We start from the raw sequence: 26,097 nt of genomic DNA, 5'->3' as shown, positions 1-26,097 counted from the left end.
TCTCAGACTAAGATCTACTCTCATACTAGAATCTACTCTCAGACTAAGATCTACTCTTAGACTAAAATCTACTCTTAGACTAAAATCTACTCTCAGACTTTAGTCTAAGAGTAAATTTTAGTCTGAGAGTAGACTAAAATTTACTCTTAGACTAAAATCTACTCTCAGACTAAAATTTACTCTTAGACTAGAATCTACTCTCAGACTAAAATCTACTCTCAGACTAAGATCTACTCTCAGACTAAAATCTACTCTTAGACTAAAATCTACTCTCAGACTTTAGTCTAAGAGTAAATTTTAGTCTGAGAGTAGACTAAAATCTACTCTTAGACTAAAGTCTACTCTCAGACTAAAATTTACTCTTAGACTAGAATCTACTCTCAGACTAAGATCTACTCTCAGACTAAAATCTACTCTTAGACTAAGATCTACTCTCAGACTAAGATCTACTCTCAGACTAAGATCTACTCTTAGACTAAAAATCTACTCTTAGACTAAGATCTACTCTCAGACTAAGATCTACTCTCAGACTTTAGTCTAAGAGTAGATTTTAGTCTAAGAGTAGACTAAAAATCTACTCTTAGACTAGAATCTACTCTCAGACTAAGATCTACTCTTAGACTAAAATCTACTCTCAGACTTTAGTCTAAGAGTAAATTTTAGTCTGAGAGTAGACTAAAATTTACTCTTAGACTAAAATCTACTCTCAGACTAAAATTTACTCTTAGACTAGAATCTACTCTCAGACTAAAATCTACTCTCAGACTAAAAATCTACTCTTAGACTAAGATCTACTCTCAGACTAAGATCTACTCTCAGACTTTAGTCTAAGAGTAGATTTTAGTCTAAGAGTAGACTAAAAATCTACTCTTAGACTAAAATCTACTCTCAGACTAAGATCTACTCTCAGACTAGAATCTACTCTCAGACTAAGATCTACTCTCAGACTAGAATCTACTCTCAGACTAAGATCTACTCTCAGACTAGAATCTACTCTCAGACTAAGATCTACTCTCGGACTAAGATCTACTCTCAGAGTAGAATCTACTCTCAGACTAAAATCTACTCTCAGACTAAGATCTACTCTCAGACTAGAATCTACTCTCAGACTAAAATCTACTCTCAGACTAAGATCTACTCTCAGACTAGAATCTACTCTCAGACTAGAATCTACTCTCAGACTAAAATTTACTCTTAGACTAGAATCTACTCTCAGACTAAAATCTACTCTCAGACTAAGATCTACTCTCAGACTAAAATCTACTCTTAGACTAAGATCTACTCTCAGACTAAGATCTACTCTCAGACTTTAGTCTAAGAGTAGATTTTAGTCTAAGAGTAGACTAAAAATCTACTCTTAGACAAAAAATCTACTCTTAGACTAAAATCTACTCTCAGACTAAGATCTACTCTCAGACTAAGATCTACTCTCAGACTAAAATCTACTCTCAGACTAGAATCTACTCTTAGACTAAGATCTACTCTCAGACTAAGATCTACTCTCGGACTAAGATCTACTCTCAGACTAAGATCTACTCTCATACTAGAATCTACTCTCAGACTAAGATCTACTCTTAGACTAAAATCTACTCTTAGACTAAAATCTACTCTCAGACTTTAGTCTAAGAGTAAATTTTAGTCTGAGAGTAGACTAAAATTTACTCTTAGACTAAAATCTACTCTCAGACTAAAATTTACTCTTAGACTAGAATCTACTCTCAGACTAAAATCTACTCTCAGACTAAGATCTACTCTCAGACTAAAATCTACTCTTAGACTAAAATCTACTCTCAGACTTTAGTCTAAGAGTAAATTTTAGTCTGAGAGTAGACTAAAATCTACTCTTAGACTAAAATCTACTCTCAGACTAAAATTTACTCTTAGACTAGAATCTACTCTCAGACTAAGATCTACTCTCAGACTAAAATCTACTCTTAGACTAAGATCTACTCTCAGACTAAGATCTACTCTCAGACTAAGATCTACTCTTAGACTAAAAATCTACTCTTAGACTAAGATCTACTCTCAGACTAAGATCTACTCTCAGACTTTAGTCTAAGAGTAGATTTTAGTCTAAGAGTAGACTAAAAATCTACTCTTAGACTAGAATCTACTCTCAGACTAAGATCTACTCTTAGACTAAAATCTACTCTCAGACTTTAGTCTAAGAGTAAATTTTAGTCTGAGAGTAGACTAAAATTTACTCTTAGACTAAAATCTACTCTCAGACTAAAATTTACTCTTAGACTAGAATCTACTCTCAGACTAAAATCTACTCTCAGACTAAGATCTACTCTCAGACTAAAATCTACTCTTAGACTAAAATCTACTCTCAGACTTTAGTCTAAGAGTAAATTTTAGTCTGAGAGTAGACTAAAATCTACTCTTAGACTAAAATCTACTCTCAGACTAAAATTTACTCTTAGACTAGAATCTACTCTCAGACTAAAATCTACTCTCAGACTAAGATCTACTCTCAGACTAAAATCTACTCTTAGACTAAGATCTACTCTCAGACTAAGATCTACTCTCAGACTAAGATCTACTCTCAGACTTTAGTCTAAGAGTAGATTTTAGTCTAAGAGTAGACTAAAAATCTACTCTTAGACTAAAATCTACTCTCAGACTAAGATCTACTCTCAGACTAGAATCTACTCTCAGACTAAGATCTACTCTCAGACTAGAATCTACTCTCAGACTAAGATCTACTCTCAGACTAGAATCTACTCTCAGACTAAGATCTACTCTCGGACTAAGATCTACTCTCAGAGTAGAATCTACTCTCAGACTAAAATCTACTCTCAGACTAAGATCTACTCTCAGACTAGAATCTACTCTCAGACTAAAATCTACTCTCAGACTAAGATCTACTCTCAGACTAGAATCTACTCTCAGACTAGAATCTACTCTCAGACTAAAATTTACTCTTAGACTAGAATCTACTCTCAGACTAAAATCTACTCTCAGACTAAGATCTACTCTCAGACTAAAATCTACTCTTAGACTAAGATCTACTCTCAGACTAATTTCTACTCTCAGACTAATTTCTACTCTCAGACTAAAATCTACTCTTAGACTAAGATCTACTCTCAGACTAAGATCTACTCTCAGACTTTAGTCTAAGAGTAGATTTTAGTCTAAGAGTAGACTAAAAATCTACTCTTAGACAAAAAATCTACTCTTAGACTAAAATCTACTCTCAGACTAAGATCTACTCTCAGACTAAGATCTACTCTCAGACTAAAATCTACTCTCAGACTAGAATCTACTCTTAGACTAAGATCTACTCTCAGACTAAGATCTACTCTCAGACTAAGATCTACTCTCAGACTAAGATCTACTCTCAGACTAGAATCTACTCTTAGACTAAGATCTACTCTTAGACTAAGATCTACTCTCAGACTAAGATCTACTCTCAGACTAGAATCTACTCTTAGACTAAGATCTACTCTCAGACTAGAATCTACTCTCAGACTAGAATCTACTCTTAGAGTAAAATCTACTCTTAGATCTTAGTCTAAGAGTAGATTTTACTCTAAGAGTAGACTAAAATCTACTCTTAGAGTAAAAGTTTCACTTGTCAGACCACTAAAGCTGGACCATAGGTGCATCTACTGAACATCTCAGATGAGTTTGAATCTCAGTGGTCAGGGGTCGAGCTTTATCAAAATGCAGTTGAGAAGAAGGTGAGATAGGCTTTTGAAATTGATACCATAGTTGTATCTACTGGGAGGCTGAAGGGTAGCACTGGTGGAGACCAGTATCTTCCTTTAATTTCCCACTCTTCTGTGAAATGCTTCAAGGACTTCCTCCCGATAATAAACAACAGTGTGCACATGAAGGTTTGTTGCTTAATTGGATTAATAAAACGGGGATTTTAAGTCTTCTGGAAGTTTCCTGTAGTCAAAGGTCAGAGAATTCAGTTTTAGTTCAGTGACTGTAATTCCAGGTCCGGTGGTTCTGTGCACCTTATCTGATGTTCTGAAAGGGAGATTATACCCGAGCCTGTCAGTCACTGGGTGCAGTCGATAAGGCAGGAGAGCAAGACGTTTTCAGCTGCATTCCCTCAGATTCACTCACGGAAAGGCTGATGGACAGTTTTGGAAAGCACTTACATTAAGCAGCAGAAGTAAATCTCATCTTCCTCTCAGCATATTTCCAGAGGATCCTGTGCCCATGGAACGGGCAGAAAGGACAACGTGAAGCGAAGTATGAAGGACTGAATATTTGTTAGCACAAGCAGAGAAAGAAAACAGATGTCTATCAAAATATGAACATGCACACTGTTTACCAGCCAGATTAAGCACGGGGGAGGGTTTTGGTACATTGGCAGGAGGCATGAGCACATTTGATGCCAAGTCCATGTACATATACCTCCCACAGAGATGCACTGTCACACACAAATTAAAGGATACCGGTGTAATCTGCATTGAGGTTTGAAATCAGAGTACTGTTGCCAAATCTTTGATGTGTCTTTCAGGGCTCCAGGTCTTCTTTGGAGGGCTCTCGGCCAGTTGGACAAGTAGATAAGCACATCCTGCTGCTGGTGCATGGAGTGGGGAGTGCAGGTGAGAACTGGGAAACATCAGGGCTTGAGAATCATTTCCAAGTTGTAATAGTGCGTTTCAAATGAAGTCAGAATTATTTTGGAGTTCCCAGGCGGAAACGTTGGAGCAGCTCCACCAACACGAGTTAATAATGTAAAAAGGCGGAAATGAACGTAAACATCAGTAAAACTGTGAAACTTTTAATCTGTACAGTTATTCACATCACAGGCTCTATCCACTAATGTGCTGTTTTATAGTAAGGAAAACACAAAGTATTGTGCTGTATTGATAGTAATGTAGAAATTGCTCTACCTCGCTACCAAGCCAAACAAATCCTGTTTTTCTTTGATTTTCTGATTCGGCTACGATAATGAAGCCAATTTGGGAGCGATGTCACTATGAGTAGCTGAGAAATGAGGTCAGAAATCATCCATATGATGGAGAATGCATATGGTTCACAGTGTGCTTGCAGTAGTAATAGCATCCTTTGCTGCAGCCGGCAAAATGTGGTTCATTGTCAAACATTTCATTTTAATATTTGTGAAGAAGAAAGCCCAGCACAATATCACCTCCTGTACAATAATGTCATTAAAAGGCAGCGGCTTAGTCTGCACCATCTTCATGTTTGTCTTAAAGACTAAAGCACTGAAACACAATCACCTCATGATGGTGAACACAACTCCCTGCACTGGTTTTAGTGGGACAATATTTAAATAACCATTACTTGAAAAGAATGAGGGGAAAAGCAAACCACAGAATCAAAGCAGCTGATGTCAAAGCCGATTCAGCTTTTACACCAATTAAATTACAAGTTGGTGAATTAAAGCCTGACCTGCAGATTGCTGCTTCTCACACTATAAACACAGATGCTGCATCCAGACTCGTGAAATGGTAAACGGACGGTATTTCTATTTTCTCTTTTTTATATTTTTCGTCTTTGCTGAGAACTGAAAGCACTTCCTTACAGCAAGACACACACAAACACTCAGTGCTTTATTTTGTCCACTTTAGCTGCTTTTTACCTGATGCGTGCACACACCCATCACACTCTGATGGTTGCATCAGGAGCAATTTGGGGTTTAGTATCTTGCCAAAAGGCCCAAAGGACACTTTGTCATGTGGGTTCAGGTCGAACCTCCTCATCTTTAAGCAGAACGTAAGGATGCATTTGTAATGGTATTTCTAAATGTATATATTTTATGCAACTATATTGTTAACATAAGATAACATAAGGGCACACTACATACCCTGTGTCATAAGCAATGTTCCCTGTAATGTTTCATGTGTCTGAGCGAACACACAAACTGAGCGATCTCATGGACCACTGTGAGCAACAGCAGATGTGTGCACTGTGGTCACGCCAGGATCCAAGTTACATGTTTATTAAAATAATCAAATTACAGCGTTTATGTTAGACTACTTTTAATTAACTGCTTCAGCCCACTGACAATGAAAATGAAAAACAAATCTTGTTCGTGACCCGTGCAGCATGTTAACACTACTGGAAGGAAAAATAACTTGAACTCCAGTTTTGAAAACACAACTTTATTTATTTATTTATTTTAATAAAGCTCTGACTTATATAATGACCAATGTTGGACAATGAATGATATAGTTACTTCTTAACAAAAGTAACTTATGCAAACAAGTTTTTTGCAGCTGTTTACTTAAAAATGCAGCCAAGGCGTTTTTTTAATAAACATTTCAAACTATTTACAGAACAATCAGCTGTTCTGCATCAAATCTGATGCCACACAAATTATTTGTGTCACTCCAAAAATAATTTCTGTCACTCTGAGATGAAGGAGAACAACAGCCTGATACCTGCAGGCCTGACAGCAGCAAATGTGTCACTGCTGTAACACCTGTAACATTCAGCAGTCGCCTCATTGACACACACAACAACACTATTGACTACACTACACACTAACTACACACTAACTACACAAGATTTGTGCTGAACGTCGCAAATCTCTCACATCTCAAACATGCCGTCACTCCTAAAACTTCCCCTCCCTAAACAACTAGATGCCATGTTGCCACATCATTTTTTGATTGGTCGACATGGTACATTTTTCGACCAATAGGAAAGGCTGGGGTTTATTGGTGTTATTTTTGCTCTCAGGCTTTCGAGCGTTTTCTTTATAAAACGCAGTTTTTCCCATTTCTTCCCGCAGTAAATATAAACAACGACAGTATTCAGGAAGAAAAACAAACATTGCAGATATTTTATTATAACTCTGGTTTTACGATCAACACAATTTAAAAACTGGTATAAAGTCCACACTTTGTCTGTCAGTTGTTCCGTCTGTCCTGCTCACATCTCCAATGGTTGTACACGCTGTCATTAACGTGGCTTAACTCCACATCAGCCGCTTTGCTAAAACACCGGTGCGTATATACGAATGTGAATCGCATCATTGGCTGGACTTTGGGATAAGGTGGCATCGTTCTGATCCCATACGGGAGCAGCCAGTCACTGACTCACACTGCAGAACAGAATCGTTAAAGTTTTCATTTTAATCTCAATTCAGGTTAGATTTTTTTTTTTTTTTTTTTTTTTTGTGCGCAGAGACGTGCCAGCAGTGCACAATTGCGCACGCGCGCAGCTTAGAGGGAACATTGGTCATAAATACAACTTGAAAATTCTGTGAATTAAGTTCATATTTTTACCCCTCAGTACAGAAGAGGATGAGGGCCACTGGAAAAAAAGTGGGCACGTCTTTTTTTTTTTTCTTTTCTTGAATATCTCAGTTTTTTTTCCAGTGGCCCTAATCCTCTTCCGTACCTCAGCCATAAAAGGCTGATGGGATATTGTTGTCACCCCACTGTGGGGGGTGGGGCGGCTCAGCAGCATGAACATCTAAGTTTGTGAATAACTGGAAACGAGGCAACGTAGGAGCTTCAAATTGATGCCATTGGTGTTCAGATCTTCGTGACTTTGAGGGTTCTGACAATCTTGTGAATGGCTGCTAGAGGGCAGCTTCTAGTGTTTTTAGTGGTGTAGAGCCCTCAAACTCCGTCGATGTCCATGCATTAGTAAGCTACTGAAAAACATGGTGACTGCATTGATGCATTGTTTCAATTAATGGCAGCAATGCAGCAAGAACTTAACTTGCAGCAGTTAGTTAGGTTATCCTGGTGTTAATAACGGGCTGTGACATACATGTGGCAACATTTCCACATATGATGAACTTTGATTTCTTAAGGATAGTTGGGTCAAATGTTTTTATAGATGTTCATGTTTCCTGCAGCCTAAAATGTAACGCGTTGTTATCTGTGACCATTGTCAGATTTTGCACAAAGCAGTTCTCAGTTTCTGAGGAGGCTTTTTAGTGCTGCGTAGCATTATAAAGGTCTTTGAGTGCTCAGGTCCATTTACCAGTAAACATAAATGAAGGCCTGTAGCGCTGTGTGGTGCCGCTCAGTGCAACAAGCTGGTGGCTGATGCTGCTGCGCTGCACACACAGTGATGAGGGGTGGAAACCTGCAGACAGTTTTGCTAACACCCTTCACTGCTCCTCTTCTCTCACTGAGTGTGACTTGGGGCGCTGACAGAGAAGGCAGTTGTCACCTACCTTGTTTGCACATCTTTTGGGGAACAAGGGTTCTGTAGTCGAGGGGTGTGACTCCCAAATTGGACTCAATTTAGAGAGAAATGTTTTTCACACAACACAAACCTGTGTGCACCTTAGTTTCATCACACTGTGAATAATCCACTAAGTGTGTGTGTGTGTTTTAAACACGTCTTCCTTCAGCTAACTCATGCTAAAAAATAAAAAGTTGAGACGTTTAGGTGTGAAGAGTTTCTGCTGCCCGGTGCTGTTCCTCCTGCGGACATGTTGATGGGGCTGTTGCACTGGGAATCTGTCTCAGGCAGACACGCTGGCCTCACTTCATGGTTTCTCCAAGCATAACTCATTAAAATCCTCCTCTGAAATTATCTTTCTTCTGCAGTATCACTGGATGGCTGTATTAAAGTCTCCTCCATGTGTTTGTGTGATTAGTTTTCGTTTGTCAGCAGAAGAGCTGCTTTATTAAAGCAGACCCAACATTACTCCTTTACATATTTTTTCTTATATAGAGCGCCACAGTAGTATCATGGTAATAGTTTCCAATATTGAGGTTAGCGTATGTTTAAGCTGTGCGCCTGAGATGACCATATTAGGAATGTCCCCTCTCTGTGACATCATACAGAGCTGAAAGTAGAAAAAATGTCTCTGAGTGTTTAGATTGTGGATAACCTGACCTCGTTACTTGAAACCAAGGCCATGTTCGATATCAACGTTCACCTTGGGAAAGTATAAATATGTCTTTGAGAAACAAAGACGAGGCTCCCTTGAAATGCTCAGCAGAAGCAAACAAGAATAAAAATGTTTCCGTCTGGATTTGAAAATTGGTTTTCGAGACATTCCTGAAACTATCCTGTTTTTTATGCTGCATTATGTGAAAGCTGCTTCCCCATACTTTGGTTTTGCCCTTGGCACCACAGGCAGTCCACTCCCCATCGATCCAAGCGTCTCGCTCTAACATCAGCAACGGGCCATCTTAGCATCTTTAAGTAAAGACTGATATTTTTTCCCTTGTTTTCGATTTCTTCTTTCTTTTTTCATTTGTTTCTGTACAGCCAGATCCAAGCAAGGTGCTCTATCCTTACTTTATACTGGGTTTCTAGGTTCATACAATATTACTGACCCCAACCATCCTGTGGCAGAACCAGCATCTGCAGGCTGGTGCAGTCATGTGCTTCCATCACAGGATGGTGAACACACAAACATCGGGCTATAGACGTGACGTTGGCAGGTTATTAGAGATCACATAGCTGGAGACTTTCTAAACATCTCGCACACCTTGAAAGTTCCTGAACTTCACAAACAAGGACAGTCTTAAACCACTTGGGCGGTCCCTTTGTAAGCAGAACCTTTGGATTATTTGACTTTGTCACAGGGGAACAGTTTGCCTCACGCACTCGACCCTCTGAAGACTTTAATCGCTAACTTTTCGACCCGTTTCTAATGCACTGGCAGAAGAGGTGTGTGAGGGTGACACGGGGCTCTTTTATCACCGTTTGTTCAGGTCCAGAGATCACAGACGAGCTGGTGAAGGTGCTGCGTAAGCGCCTGGATGAAACCACCTTGGACATCATCACTGTCATGCTTGTCAGGAACTGCAAGCTGACGCCAGCTGATGTGGAGGTACGTTGTTATGATTTTCACTTTTTAGGGGAAACTTGCTTCTGTAGTTCTGTGTGCATGGACTTGTGTAGTGAAATGAGTAAACTGTGTCCTGCGTCTGGTTGTATCCACCCTGGGGAAAGCAGAAAGCACTTGTTTGCACTCAGACTACTGAAAATTGCTTCAGATAAAAGCCTTCACCAAATGTTGTCTGGTCAGTTCATCCAGCCGTCAGGATCTCCAGCCACTGAGGTGATGACCTTCAGCCTCCCCCAGTACTGTCTGCCCTGGCTGTCCGCTGTGGCTCACTACCTCAAACAGAACCTCCTCATCTTCCTGCACGTGCCCAAGTACACGGACATGAACACAGCACATCACTTCAAGGTACAATCTAACATTTCCCCTCATGTGTTCAGTTTAATATGAGTCTTTAGATCATTAATAATACCTGGAATCCGCATGTTGTTAGTCAGGTGAGCAGAAAGAAATCACATTTGTTTATAAAGAAAGGATGAAACACGTTTGCGTGAGGCCTGTTCGAACCACCTGATTCCAAAGGTTTTCAACCACAGTGACACTCTGCGATAAAACGCCAGCCTGTGGTGGAGAGTAATTACAAAAGACCTTTAATGATGGCTGCCTGTCATTACATGTCTGTGTGACGGTGAACCAGTATGCACAAAAACAGAACATCCTTTAAGTGGAGTTGAGCCTTCATTAAAACACGAGTCCTCTGACGCGTCAAAGTGTCGGCTGTGCAAGTGATCGTCTTTGTAGTTGTGGCTCTTGGCAGTTCTGTCACTTTCAATAACTGTTTACACCCCAAATGAAAGGCTGAGTTCAGGGATCACTGCGACATTGTTACAATAAAGTCTGATGGCGTGAAAAAAGCAGCAGCAGTCAGATCAGGAAGCTCGTTGTTACTTTATCTCTGCTTATTGGTTCTTTAGGCTTATTGAACATTCGGACTCATTACAGTGTTTTCTTTACTAATAATTATAGACTGTATGTAAAATAGATTATGTTAATATTTGGTATTAAGTTACAGATGAATAAACTACTTGAATGCTCGTTAGTCCAGTTCCCCCCACAGCAAACAGTGTTAGTTCTCAGATAATTAAAAGGGACCCCAACACATTGCTGTGGATGTGCAGGTTAAAGACAGTTCACAGGAATTTGGAGGCAACACAGAAAACTTGAAGTAACTGTCAGGAACTAAAGTCAGGTTTGAAATTGTGGAAATTGCCTGAAAAGCTCTGCAGTTTATCCCTGTGGGCCTCGAGGAGGCTGTGACACATGGACTATAGACATGAAGAATAGGAAGAGACCACCAGGGCTGCTGGATTATGGCAAAAATGATAATCATGATTATTTTCACTGAGATCTCGATTATTTGACGATATTTATTTAACAATAACAATGTGTTGAATAATGACTTTAAAAAATAATATAAAATAGTGCAAATACTGATAACAATGCAAATGTTTGCAATATAAGAAATAAATGAAAAATGTAAACATCTATGTTTAGTGAACTTTGCAGTGTTGCTCTGTGGTGCAGCTACGACACTGTAGCAAAGTTTACACACTGTGTCTACTTGATCCACGTCTGACTGAACCCATAATGTTTCCACACCACTCAAGTTTTTTTACCTCTCTTCAACCAACAGCAGTCACTCTCCTCTCCAAATAACTTCTGCTGAGCTTTCCGAGCTTCCCTCGGTCCTCTTAATCAGCGGTCCCCAACCCCCGGGCCTCGGACCGGTACCGGTCCGTGAGTCGTTTGGTACCGGGCCGCGAGAGTTGAGGCTCAGGTGTGAAATGTATAGTTTTCAGGGTTTTTAACGGTTTTCAGTGTTATTTTGTTTTCGTTTTTATCGTTTACTCAGTTTTCCTGGGTCTTTTCACGTGTGTTATGAATAAATCTTCTTTTTTCGGTACCGGTACTAGTTTTATTTTGTTGTATTTATCCGCGACACCTTAACGGCCGGTCCGTGAAAATATTGTCGGCCATAAACCGGTCCGTGGACCAAAAAAGGTTGGAGACCGCTGCTCTTAATTGTTGTGACGCGTGTTTGAAATGCAGAGAGGTGCGCTCGATTCGCCACACGGAGCAGCGCGAGAGTAAAGCACGAGGGAGGGGCTAATAATCGGCTCAGTCATTTTTAATGATCGTTGAAAGAACAGATCGTAATCGAGATTAAAATTCGATTAATTGAGCAGCTCTAGGGACCACAAGACATTCTAGTGAAAGAAAATAAATAAAAGGGGAATGTAAATATCTCCTAGCAAGTCTACTAAGATTGTTCTGTTTGAATAGATTAGCCTTTATTTTAAATCCCACTGAGATTAAAAATGTATTTCATAACAGACACGTGTCCAAGGAAGCAGCTACACAGGCTCACAACACATAAAGATACACGAGTGATAAACAAGTGTCCACTGGTCCACTACACCAGCTACACCAGTAAGAATAAGAAGCAGGCACTGTTACTGGTTACCTGAACACCTGATCAGTGTAACCCAGCTTCCTGTAGTGTGCACCTGTTCAGCTCTTATCTCCACACTGTGTGTTTAATTTACAGGGTTTGTTTTTAAGAAAAGAGAAAGGTCAGCAGGATGTGGTTACTCACTCAGCAGCTCTCTGATCACCGTGAGGTCGTTTCTGACAGTTTAACATAATCCAAGAAACTACTGCTGCTTGATTAAACACCTGAGTAAACAGTCGGACTTTTTTGTGTCCTCCAAATACTTTGAACGATTTGTTGACTTGTAAAGAACAAGTCCGTGCTCCCTGCAAACCGAGGAGCGCCCGCCTGCATCGATAGACGACAGGTTGACTACAAACAGCACTGTTTAAAGTGACCGGGATTAAAAATGAATAAATCCTAGATATGGGAGGCTCTGCACAACCGAGGCAGACACTAAAATCATTTTGACAAGTCTCATTGTGGTGTATGAAATAAGTGCTGACTTGTGTGGTTTGAGCTTCCAGGGACTGATTCGCTCTCCTGTTCTGTCTGCAGCACTACTTTCATTTGAGCAGTGACATGGCTGACGGTGATATCTACCTCTACAATAAGCCCGGAGGCCAGGGGACAGGAGGCAAAGGTAATCACATCCTCCCAGCACGCCAGCGCCACCAGGCCTCGGTTACTGTGTGTTTGGGGGGGATGGTAATCTTACTAAGACAGCACAGTAACCTCAGACCTGTCACCTGTGAATGCCGATAGCCTGACCGTATCCAGGTGGACTGCACTACTGTGTTCAGGAAAATCCAGCTTTGACACATGAGCAGAGCCGGCGGTGTAGCTTATTGAGGCTGTTTGCCACTCAGCCTGTCGCTCTGAGAGTGATGCAGGAGTCTGCATGTAGCTTATTGCTGCTGTGGTGCTGGTTGTACCTGCTGGAAACCCTGTAAGTACCTGGAGTCTGTATACTCACTGAGCACCGCTGATGTAGCCAAAATCCGTCTGGGACTAAGTCTCAGCGCCTGGCAGCCATCTTGGCAACACCAAAAGGATGTCAGGTGATGTGAGACCGAGCGCCTGAACAAAAGAGCAAGAGGAGAAGACTCAGTTTCATTTGTCACGGAGACAAATATTCAAACACAAGAAATGTTGCAGCTTTGCCTCAAAATAAGGTTTAAAAACTTTTATTCTCTGGAAATTCTTCCCACTTACTGGTTCCCAGATCAGACAACATTATGGCCCCATTAATGCTCAGACATTCTCCCAGCTGAGAGCTGAAACCACCTGTGGGCCGAGACGTTTCTCAGTCCAACAGTTTTTAACAGATCTTTAGTGCAGCGCCGTCACCTTTGGCGTCACATGACACGTCTCTGTCCTCGTACGGGTTTTGGTGGAACCTGTGACACAAAGGTTAGAGCTGGTTTCGTCTAAGGTCAAAAAGGTTTTGTGTCTAACTGAAGGTGCAACCTTTTCTTCTGATTGGCTGACCCTCAAAACAAGAAGCTTTGAACTGCAGGTGGGCGTGTACACAGCTTCCTACCTCAGATGACTGCATGTTGCATGTTGCATGTTGCATGTTTGCACTTGTGGACGCTCAGAGTAGAAAAATCAGTATGTGAAGCCTGAGCTTTGGCTCACAGGGTGACCGTTCAATCCTCTGTCCTCATTATTTGAAACCTTTTGCCTTAAGTGGGTCCACTGTCGACCACATATATGTGAGAGGAAGCAGAAAACGGATCCATTTTCATAAACTGCTTTACAGCACTGACAACTTCTCCTTGTTTACTCTGAACAAATAATGACTTGGAAACTTTGCCTCAGCTTTTGGCTGCGTTTCCTTTGTTAAGCTGCAGATGTGGAGTCAGTGTGATATCATCAAATTTGCTGACATTCTCTGTTTTTGTCCTATTTTTAACTCCCACATTAAATTCAGGAGACATTTCCCTGTCTGCATAACAGAGACCATCACAGTCTTCCTCTGCTGCACACTCTTCATTCTGTGATGAGAATCAGCACATTTGTTTTCCTGAGGCGGCTCTCTTTTCCTCCTCCTTAACGTGCACCTGAAACTTGTGTTTGTGTGTGCACGTGCGTGTGTGTGCACGTGTGTGTGTGTGCACGTGTGCCTGCGCGTGCATTAAGCTGGGAGCCTAACTTGCTCTTTAACCAGCGGTGACCTGCCTGTTGCAGCAAAGCTCCTCAGCTGTCCTGTTCATTATGTGGATTGTTGTGAGCTGCACAAACAAGTGCTATTTACCAGCCGCCTGCCTTGAGCTAGCAGCTTGTACTGTGTGGTTTCTGCACTCATGAATGTAATTTCACACTTGTGTAGAAATTGCTTTGCTTCATGTCAACGGTGCCTCATTTAGCTGTGCTCCTTTATTCAAATCGAGCTGAAGTTCTGCAAAGTTTTTCCACTTCCTTCATGCTTTCTCCTGCAGAACTGATCAGTTTCATTTCATATTGCAATACTTTCTTGTTTATCAATATGCTAATGTCATCTACTGGCATTTGAAGCCAGGGAGTGCTGCTGCTTTGTAACTGAAAGGTTAGCTAGTTCACTGCGAGAAAGCGAATACTCTGCTATCCTTCAGCAGCTAATTATCAATGTAAATGATGAGTTTACTGAATTGAAGCGCTTATTTATAATTACAGTTTCTGTGACTCGTTCCCTGGCATTGTCAATACAACTCAACGCTTGGCTGTTAATTACAGTGCTTCATTTTCATTTGTAGGATCATTGTGCAGCCCAGAGTGGACGTCCTGTGTTAACCAATAACAAAGATATTGTATATAATCAGATATAATAAAAAAGCAAACGCACATCAAATGAAATTTACTTGTATTTTTAACCTCTGGCAGCCACTGAGCAGGAAGGGTGCTTCATTTGCTTTGGGCACTTTGGTTTTAAACATCTCAGACTTCACTAATAACGAGCACAGACAGTGCTGGCTGGGCATTTTCACTGCAGGCAGCAGACTCCTCACAGGTGATGATCCTAGTATGAAGACAGGTTGATATGAACCAGGAGTTGGTGTTTGCTGTCTGCACGAGGACTTTTGTGGCCTGATGTATTAGCTGTGATGGAAGTGGCCCAGAGGTGGGCAAGGAGACGGCCTGGAAGGGGAAAGTGGCCAAATTTACATCAGGTGTAGTTTTTGGTTTTGTAGAGTTCTGCACCAAATATTGGATCAGTATCAAACCTCCTTCTTCTCCTGGTATATCAGCTTCTTTAAAAATAAAAGATTTATTTGTTTTGTTTTGGTACCAAGTAAGTTTCTATGAACATCTTCAGACAGCGCTGCTGCAGTGCAGTGGGAGCTCTGGCCTCCTCGAGTCTCGTTCAAACTGACCTCTGCGCGCCTGTCGAATCTAAACATCAAGGCTGATGTGAAGAGTTTGTCCCTCGCTCCTACATTCATTCCACTTGTCGTCTAACTGCTTTTTAATTGCTATGCAGGAAAGCTCTGACTGAATCTCATTAGTCTTAGCAGCTGTGGAACGAGGTCCTCCAGTTATATGATGATACCCAACCCCCCACTCAATGAAATAACTCCCCGACTGTCAGACAGCTCAAAACGTTGCAAAGTGAGAGATACCCTGCCTCTCACCTGTGTTGCCTGACTGCTAATTAATGAAATCTTCTCTGATGACTCTTTGCTGCTCAGTCGTTTATCGTCTGAATCCCAACTGACTGGATTAGGATCGGCTTCCAAACTGTGAGGTAACAGCTCCTGTTGTAGCTTCAGACTTTATTTGCACTTAAATGTCATGGACCTTATCAACATTTCTAATAGATAACATCCTCATAATGCGCTTATTAGCACACATTAGCTGTTAATAATATGCAAATGTGGCATCAGATATCACACAAGGGTTTATTACATGTTATAGACCCATTAAGACTCTTTAATAGTGACGATACTTTATTATTTATTTATTGTGTTTAACAACTAGCTCTGCCTTATGCTGCTTCTAAATCAACAATAATACCTTATTAAGAAGTCCTGTTAACATATAAATGATGTCAGCGAGCATCTTATAAAGACCTTTTTAATATAAGATAAGAGTGTTATTAATTTTTATTGTTCCCAGAATCAGAAGTAAAGCTTCATGTAGACCTCTGTGGGAAATCAGGGAATAAACCTACTAACTTCCATTCAGGTAATCTTGGTTTGCATCGACCTGATTGGTGGTTACATTTCCCAGGAAGTGCACGTCAGGTTACGTAGGAGGTTGCAGCGTAGGGTTAAATAGGTTTTGGTTGGGGTGTAATTGACGACGTGGATTTGACGCAGCAGTAAAACTCACGAGTTCTTTGAAACCAGCTGCCTGCTCACCTGCTCAGTTACAAACAAACTGAAAAGCTTCACACAGGCTTCACAGGTGCTGTTGCTTTGTTTGATTTCACCTCTCAGTGCAGTGAAAGCCTTTTTTTTCAATATATTTTTATTGATTTTATAATTGAGCAGCATACAACAATCACCTTCAAAAGAACACAATAGAAGGTGGACGGCAAGTCAACAAGGTGGTGATACAGCACACATAAGAGTTAAGACAGAGTGTATTTCACTTACGTTTATCCATCAGGCTAATGACCGGTTGCCAAATCTTATAAAACACTCTCTCTCGGTTAGACAAGGTAAACCTGATTTTCTCCAGGTGGAGTACATTTCCAAATTCTCTCAACCACATTTTGAAGGTAGGAGGTTTATCAGACTTCCAGCTTTCCAGCCACAAGTGTGGTCGTTGACACAACCTGCGTCTCTGTCTCGTCCCTTGCCCATCCCGGTTCAGACACCCAAACAATGCTGCAAAGGGGAACATGGGACCTCCCTGCCAATGGCTGTGGTCAGAAAATCAAACAGATGATTCCAAAAAAGCTGAGATAAAGTTCCTCGACCACTTGAACACTTCACACAGAGGGCTTTTTTCCACTTTAGTGGGAGAAAAATGCAACCTATACACAACCTTAAATTGGATCAGATGTCTAGCATTTATAGAACTACAATATATATTCTTACTGCACTCTTGCCAAACATCATCAGTAACATCCACCCTGCCACTGCTCCCTAAAAGTATCAGATGAAGGACTGTATGTATCCAGTAAGGCCCTGTAAAGGCGAGACACAGCACCTGTAGCTCAACTACACAGCTTCTTATGCTTTTTCATATGTGTTCAACACACTGAGTTTACCTGTAATGAAATGTAAATGAAGTTCAAATGTCTGTGCGAGGTCACACTGAACAGGGCTTTAAACATACATTAGATAAAACTTATTCATATATATATTTAAACTGCAGTTTAAACAGGTGCTTTAAAAACTAAACTATTCCCACAGATGACTCTGTTGGTTGCCTCCAAGAGAAGCTCTTGGATTTTCTCAAATCCACACAATTCCCACTCCCGAGTGTCGTGCCTGAGTGCCTCTCCTTTGCTCGTGTCTTTGTCAGTCCTCTTAAGTGCTTAAAAAGACGGCAGCTGGACTTCAGTAGGTTTGTGAAAAGCTTCTGCCTCTCATCCAACAGGCTTATTCAGTTCCACTGTCAGCTATGAACACCTACAATGCAGCCTCCAGATCCTCTTTAAACCCCACGCTCACTCCTGGCCTGAGCTGACCTCGACAGCTCACATGAGGGTGGAAATGGGGTGATGTCTTCACACTTTGACCCCAGTGATGCTCGTCTTCTATCACACCGTGGCTCATGTGTATATTATTAACAGTAGGTGTACGAACATCCGGACCCCTTACACGGGGTGCAGGATCTATTCCTGTGACTTGGTAACAGTTTTGGATGAGAAGCATCTTCATGAACCTAAAAACATGTAGCTCCCCTCTTTTTAAGCACCCAGGAGACTGTGTTGCTCCCAGCATCAGGACTAAGCAACAATAGTTAATAGCTTAGAAATGCAGTAACCAGCACAAACTTCACATAAACACAACAAAGCAACGACAGAACGTTTGAGTTTTATTGGTAATGACATAAGCTATGGTTAGACAGCTAGCTGCGTTGTTGGGCATTAAACAACATGGCAGGCTCATCTGGTTTGGTGGATCAAATCGGACTCACAACCCTCTTTCTTTAAGCTAATGTTGGCTAATGCTAGTGTGCCTACAAACACAGCAAAACTGTGTCATGAAGCCAGATACGGCCAACAAGGTTGGATGAGTCCCTGGGCTGATCTGGACATGTATAAATGAGTTTATCACCCAAACATCACCAGACAGTCAAGTTGCAGCTAGCTGGCTAATCACGTTTTGCTTGCAAATATTACTGCAAGCAAAATCCCACCAGTGGGTCGGCTTCACTAGTGTGGTGCCCAACAACTGCCCCCCCCCTCTTGGAGTTTCCTGCTGTTAAATTGGATAAAAATAAAATGTTATTGGTTTTGCATCCCTAATACTCTCTGTTCTCTGGGTCTGTTTAATGTTGACCCAGGTACCATGTTGGAGCTGGTTCAGCATCTCTTCCCACCTTCTCAGTTTAAAGGTACCTGCCTGTTTTACTCCTGCTGGTTGTGTCGACTGAAGCCTGCGCTGCTGCTGCTGCTCGTGGCCTTTTGTTTATTTTCTTTGTAGTGCCCTAACACTGTGTTCGGCCTTTGTTAGGCTTCCATCAGCATATACATCGTTGTTGTTGTTGTTGTTATTGTTATTATTGTTATTATTATTGTTAGCTGCATCCATCTTTTAGTTGGCTTAAGATTTGGCATGGACTTGCAGGGTGCATGAAATGCGATGTTCCCAGGGTCTCTTAGTAAGAGTTCAACACAACCACAATGAAATGCACCTGAAATATAAGAACATGCACTTTAAGTATGACACTGTGTAAAATGTAAACAGAAATGAAACGAGTTGCAAATTTCATAAACCATTTTTTTTCCACAACAGAACAAAAAAAACATTTTAAAATGTTGAGAAATGAAAACGTTGTAATAGGGTCGTGCTCATTAAGCTTCCCAGCTTTTTTAAAACTGTTAGTCAGTCAGGACTGTTTGAGTTAAATACATGTTCCTGTAAATGTCTGTGAACTGAGGACGCTGGTTGCTGGATTTTTGTGGGAGGAATGTCGACCTATTCTTGTCTGACGGAGGATTCTAGATGCTCAACAGTCCGGTGTTTCTGTCGTCCTTCTCATTTAATTTCACTGCAGGCCAGTTCAGACTTTTGTATTATGAAGCTATGCTACTATATGATAGAGGCAGTGTGGGGTTTAACATTATCATCCTGTCCTTCCCTGAACAAGTGTCATATGTAAGGGAGCGTACGCTGCTCTAAACACGGTATATAGCTGTGCCCTTTAATGGTGCCTGATCCCCGGGCACTGATGCAGCACCAGCAGCAGGCTTTCATCTGAGCGCAGCACGCCCAGAGGTCTTTCTCCTCTGTAGCCAGAGGATCGAGTGTGCATGTTGCACATAAAGAATTTCAAATTTGGATGTGTTTGACCACACAGCATTTTTCCACTTGGCCTCAGTCTATCTTTTGGATCAGCTTTCTGCCTCGTGTTCATTATTGCACGATACAGCCCATTTTTATTTTTTTGAAATACATTATTGTAAATTTGTTGCACAGCGTTTTGCAGTTTCTTTGCACGCTGGTGAACTTCTGCTGATAAATTAGAAGAAAACAAATTCAGTTTAAATATGTTTTCCGTGTTCTACTGGGAATGAAATCTGTGTTTATGGGATTTCAAATCATTAAATTACTTTTGTCTCGTCCTGGGGAGCATTTTATGATTTTGTTTTTATTCGTTGTGTCAAGCTCACCGACCAGTGTCAGTGTTGACATGCTGTGCAGAGGACGGCCATGTGCCTCTGTGTCTGCCCGTTAGACACACAGGCCTCATTTCCCAGCTCGATCGTTCCTTCACCATCACGAAGAGCCAGTTACAGGAAGCTTATATCAGTAACTGGCTAATGCAGCATGCTCGGCTGCGTGCACATTGCAATAAATAGTCAAATATGAGATGCAGATTCACTTTGATAAGTAGTAAAATTTACAATTTAAATTGTTTAAAAAATAAAATCATCTCGCCCACGGGGATTTTCCTATTTCTCTGAGCAGGGTCCAGTACCTCCCAGTACAAAACAGAGTGGGCACAGGTGGCAGCAGACATGTTATTAAATAAGGTGGAGGTGGAGGGTGGAGGTAGGGCTGCAGAGTAGCTTGCAGTTTAAAGGAGCTTAGTTGGAGATTCGCAGCGACAGCTCGGCTGGTACCGTTACTGCTGCGCGAGGGTTTCAGTCGTCGCCGTCTTAGTTTAGTAGCGTGAGCTTTGTCGTCGTCTTTGTTGACGTTGAGCCTCGTGTTGTGCTCAGTGAGATGTGATTAAAATCATGTCTGTATTGGTGGATCAGGCGAGCCGTAGCGTCCAACATAGGCCACTAACACTGAAACACGCTCGCAGACAAAAACGGGCCAATACTTGAATAACCTGCTTCATCTAATAACACATGTGAGTTTGTTTTCTTCTCACTGCCTTGTAATAATTACTGCTACATGTTTTCATTTACTAAACACCATGGTAGAAAGATGCAGCCGCGCATGCCCTCACTCATCGTTCCTTAAGCTTCACAGTGTTTCTCAGGGAGCGTCAGCTTGTGTGAGTTCAGCTCACTCTGTCCCAGCACTGATGGATGTATAACGTACACATACGTGGTGGTTATGTAGCTGTGTGTTAGCTCAGGAGCTTTCTTTGATAACTAGCATAACATCCAGGATCTCAGACATGTGGTGGCAGCTATACTTCTGATGAAGCTTGTGCACAACTGTGATGCGTCAGGAAGTTTGAGACGATCGATAACGAGGCCTGAAAACCTCAAAGTTGCTGGGAGATTTCAAATAAACATGAAATGAGGAGACTGTATGAAATGAAAACTAATGAGCGACCCAGACTTTGGTGATTTGAAGTTGGTCGTTTGAACACGTTCCCTGCTCTTTCAGGTATCGCCTGCATCGCCCTCTCCTTTGTCGATGCCCACGGTCGGCCCCTTCAAGCTCCGGCTCAGGACGGCGCCGCCCTGCAGAAGTCCGAGAACTGCTCCGTCCCCCTGCACCCGGATCACTTTAATGAGCTGACCGCTGTCGTCAAAGTGGAGTCCATCATTAGCGGCTCAGGTAATTAAAAAGAATCGCAGCCATTTGTAAATGTCGTCTCGGTGTTTCAGTCACAGCAGAACAAAGGAAACAAGTGTTTATCAGAAGGAAAGGATTTTAATAAAAATATTAGCAGCAATGTTGATGACAGGTCAACACGATTCGTGCAGCAGGAACAGCTGTGAGTGGTGTTTGGTGCTGGGTGGGTCCATAAATAAGCTTTATTGAAGAGATGCTGGAAACAAGAATTCATCAACACAACAGTGCAGGTTTGGCCTCTGAGGAAGACGAACTGATTTAAATGAAAATGGAAAAAATGCCTGCTTGTGTTCCTCAGGAATGAATTTTATTGCTCCTATAAAAGCTTAAATCGACCACAGAGTGAAAAGCCCCGAGGAGAGAGCAAAAAGAAATGTATAAATATTCAGTTACTTTGCTCCTTTTTGAAACTTTCAGTGATGTAAATTATCTGTTGAATGTAACCTGCAGCCGCGCATGTACCTGACGACTCACAAGCTACAGACTTGCAGCCTGTAAACAGCTGATGCAGCCTGTAAACAGCTGATGCAGCCTGTAAACAGCTGATGCAACCTGTAAACAGCCGGTGCAGCCTGTAAACAGCCGGTGCAGCCTGTAAACGGCTGGTGCAGCCTGTAAACGGCTGGTGCAGCTGGTGCAGCCTGTAAACGGCTGGTGCAGCCTGTAAACAGCTGATGCAACCTGTAAACAGCCGGTGCAGCCTGTAAACAGCCGGTGCAGCCTGTAAACGGCTGGTGCAGCCTGTAAACGGCTGGTGCAGCTGGTGCAGCCTGTAAACGGCTGGTGCAGCCTGTAAACTGCTGGTGCGGCTGGTGCAGCTGGTGCAGCTGGTGCAGCCTGTAAACAGGTGGTGCAGCCTGTAAACATCTGATGCAGCCTGTAAACAGCTGATGCAGCCTGTAAACAGCTGATGCAGCCTGTAAACGGCTGGTGCAGCTGGTGCAGCCTGTAAACGGCTGGTGCAGCTGGTGCAGCCTGTAAACGGCTGGTGCGGCTGGTGCAGCTGGTGCAGCCTGTAAACAGCTGGTGCAGCCTGTAAACAGCTGGTGCAGCCTGTAAACAGCTGGTGCAGCCTGTAAACATCTGGTGCAGCCTGTAAACAGCTGGTGCAGCCTGTAAACAGCTGGTGCAGCCTGTAAACAGCTGGTGCAGCCTGTAAACAGCTGGTGCAGCTGTCACTGTCATAGCTGCACTTTTATTTTTGATTTGCTGCAGTTCTAAAATTCTCCATATTGTGAAGCTGCCTTCCTGGTGAACCTGAACTCTCTTTGCAGAAGCTGTCCACACACACTGACTCGTGATCACAGGCCTTTGTATTTCTACACTTTAATAAGCATCTGTTATCTGAGCTTTGCTGATATTTAATTGAACACCCAGCAGCCAATCAGAGCTGCAGACTGTAAACAAATTTGTATGTCAGGTGAAGTTTGATATTGACAGGGAGCCACTTTGATGTGCAGGATGTAGACTGGAGGCCTCTTTCAGGGTTTTGGTGGCCTTGTCCGTCTGACGTTATTAAAGGAGGTAATGAGAGGTTTGTAGCAGAACTCTCTTAAAGGTGTGCTGAGTTCATGTTGATGCAGCTTGAGACAGAAGATGTGGCTCTGCGTGATCTTTCTCTTCATCTGCTCCAGAGCATATTTTAATATTAGGTAGCAATGAGATCCAGATGTCCAAGCCCAAACTGAGGTAATGACCTGGTCTCCAGATGTTTTCATAGTCTGCGTAGATTAAGCACGACTTGAATCTAGCATGTGAAAATCAGTGCAGCTCACTTCTACAAAGCCAAACGAATGTTTCCAGCAGAGACGGGGCTCATTGGTTTTCACATTATTCTTCACCCTCTTGAGAATCGTTTCACTGCTGGATTTGTTTATGTAACAAGGTTACAGCACGTCCCAGGAGGCATTTCATTGTGTAAACGCCACTCACTTTAAAATGGATTAATTGCAAACATAAACACCAAACTGTGCTGGGGTTAACAGTCCAGCCGTTAAATTTAGTGTCCAAACATGAAATGCCCCTAAATCGGAACAAGTAAATCTCCCGGTTAATGAATACGACTCTATTACGGAGCCACTTCTGTTCCTGGAAGCTAAATTTGTCAATGTGACACTGCAGCACGCGGCCATAAATCAAAACGAAATCTCATATTTGGGGCTTGTTATTATATAAAGTGTTAGTCACACTCTGTTGTTGGGATTGGTGAAATATGGAGGAAATAATAACCAAGCTGTTTGGTTTTAGGCATTAAAAATAGTCATCGTCAGTGCTGTAGGTTTAACTGTGTAGTATAACCTTCACATTACATGGTTTTATATAGTTTCATGTTCAGTGGATTCTGCTGAAATATGAAGTATGAGTGTGTGAAGCCGTGAACAGAGGGCAGAGTTCATGTGATGTGTCCCTAACAAGCATCTGAACATAACGGTCCATCGTCCCTTTGAGCAGGTGCTTTTTATTCTTCATCACCTTCTGCAATCAGGTTGAATAGATGTGTAGAAGTGACAGAGAGGGATGTGTTAGCTAATCGTTAATGCAATGTAATTTAAACCGTGCACTACCACGAGCTGTTTTTAACATCGATATATCACAGACAGTTTAATCATGATCCCTGTGAGAGAAATGACACCATGGTGCAGATGATTAATGGCCCTTATCTGAGTCCGACATGGTGCCACAGCTGACCTGATATTAAGACCACATCTCTAAGAAACGTGTGCTGATTACTTCTGAAAGCTTAAGTGTTGCTTCTTTTATCTCTACCTGGATTATAAGGAGCAAGCCTTTCTGTGTAGGAACCTCTAAGATTTAAAATGACACAAGCCTCGTGGAAATTACTGAGAGACGAGGGACTTGGTCTCTACGTTGTCGTACCAGACGGAGGAAAACATCTAAACAGGCTTTACAGTTTTGTCACTCCAGTAAACACCTCATGCATGAGATGCAGGTGTTACCATTTCAAACTGAAGTCTGTCCATATAAGTAGCTTGTGCATGTAAATGAAGGATTTAGATATCTGGATAGTGACTAAAAAGGTTCTTTTGTTATTTTGGTATCATTATGAGACCACAAAACTGTGTGCTGGAGGAAAACTCATAGTTTTGGATGTTTGTCCCATACTGGTGTTTGTCCACATCACAGGTGATCACATATCAAAAAGCATGAATGATGGGACAGTCGGTGTCTGCAGTGCTTCCTTTTCATTGGCCGTAACATTTGATTTCACTTAACAACAAAGATGTTTGTTGTTATGACGTCTCTGCAGCATGAACTAAGGCAGAGCAGCTCATCCACTCATTGAAAGGTTCGATCCCTGGATGTAATAAATGTACAGTTTACTAACAATAACCCCAAAATGCTCTTTGATATCAGAGTATGAATGTGTGTGAATGTTAGATGGATAGTGCTTGAATAAATGAATGTGAATGGGTGAAGGATGTATAGAGTGCTTTGAGGGCTTCAATAGAGGAGAAAGTGCTGTGTAAGAACCAGTCCATTTACCATTTACGTCCTGCAGCTACTGAATTTTACTGAAGCCAATTCTGCATCGGCTTCAGCTACAGTTGAAGCCGATGCAGAATTGGGGGATAAAAAGTCTGACTGCACATGATTAGAAATGAATAAGAAAACAACCTTATTGCTGGCTAACTCAATGACCCCAGTAAATACTCTCCTGATTATTTTAGGATCTATTAAAATGTTTATATTGAAAATATTGGACCTGATTAACCTTTAGAAAGAAAAGTATGCTTTATGGCAGGCTTTCCTGTGGTTGATGATCCCTCAGTGTCACAGTCAGACCTGCCCTGTGCTTTTCATGCATGGGTGACATGAGGCCAAGCCAATGAAAGGGCTCAGTCTTTGCAAACCAGTGGGTGATATCACAGTGGATACAGACACCGTTTATACAGGGGTTAAGCTAAAGGACACACAGCACAGGCATTAAGAGCAGCCTCATTATCAGTTATGCTTTTAACACAACGCCCGCTGGTGACAGCATTAATGCTGCCATGAGGCTGTGGTCCTTAAAGGGAAAATAATGTCTCAGTTTCATTTTGCCATCTATCCATCTGTCCACCCATCCATCCATCGCTCCATCCATCCATCCATCCACCCACCCATCCATCGCTCCACCCACCTACCCACCCACCCATCCACCCATCCATCCATCTCTCCATCCATCCACCCATCCATCGCTCCATCTATCCACCCACCCGTCTCTCCATCTATCCACCCATCCATCTATCCACCCATCCATCCATCCATCCACCCACCCACCCATCCATCCATCCATTCATCCATCCATCGCTCTACCCATCCACCCATCCATCACTCCACCCACCCATCCATCCATCCACCCACCCCTCCATCCACCCAACCCTCCATCCACCCACCCATCCATCGCTCCACCCACCCACCCATCCATCCATCCACCCACCCATCCATCCATCCATTCATCCATCCATCGCTCTACCCATCCATCCACCCATCCATCGCTCCAACCACCCACCCACCCATCCATCCATCATCCACCCACCCATCCATCCATCCATCCATCGCTCTACCCATCCACCCATCCATCCATCCACCCACCCACCCATCCATTGCTCCACCCACCCACCCATCCATCCATCCACCCATCTCTCATCCATCCACCCATCCATCTATCTATCCATCCATCCACCCACCCATCCATCCATTCATCCATCCATCACTCTACCATCTCTCCATCCATCCACCCACCCATCCATCCATCCATCCAT

The 26,097-nt window shown here is 42.2% G+C and overlaps 1 protein-coding gene across 3 annotated transcripts in view; it reads left to right on the top strand.

Moving 5' to 3' along the window:
- Positions 1 to 26,097, top strand: part of szt2 (SZT2 subunit of KICSTOR complex) — a 118,411-nt gene that overhangs the window by 39,512 nt on the left and 52,802 nt on the right. For all 3 annotated transcript variants that reach the window (XM_087852907.1, XM_087852906.1, XM_087852905.1), the window contains exons 46-50: positions 4,481 to 4,568; positions 9,624 to 9,742; positions 9,941 to 10,105; positions 12,747 to 12,831; positions 21,140 to 21,313. In XM_087852907.1, the coding sequence (XP_087709033.1) occupies positions 4,481 to 4,568; positions 9,624 to 9,742; positions 9,941 to 10,105; positions 12,747 to 12,831; positions 21,140 to 21,313 (631 nt within the window). The remainder of the gene's footprint in view (positions 1 to 4,480; positions 4,569 to 9,623; positions 9,743 to 9,940; positions 10,106 to 12,746; positions 12,832 to 21,139; positions 21,314 to 26,097) is intronic.

Source organism: Neolamprologus brichardi, chromosome 15, assembly GCF_056152115.1.
Source record: "Neolamprologus brichardi isolate AB-2024 chromosome 15, ASM5615211v1, whole genome shotgun sequence".
Lineage (NCBI taxonomy): Eukaryota > Metazoa > Chordata > Actinopteri > Cichliformes > Cichlidae > Neolamprologus > Neolamprologus brichardi.
The sequence above is the reverse complement of the archived record's forward strand: the minus strand, read 5'-3'. Positions and strand labels throughout refer to the sequence as shown.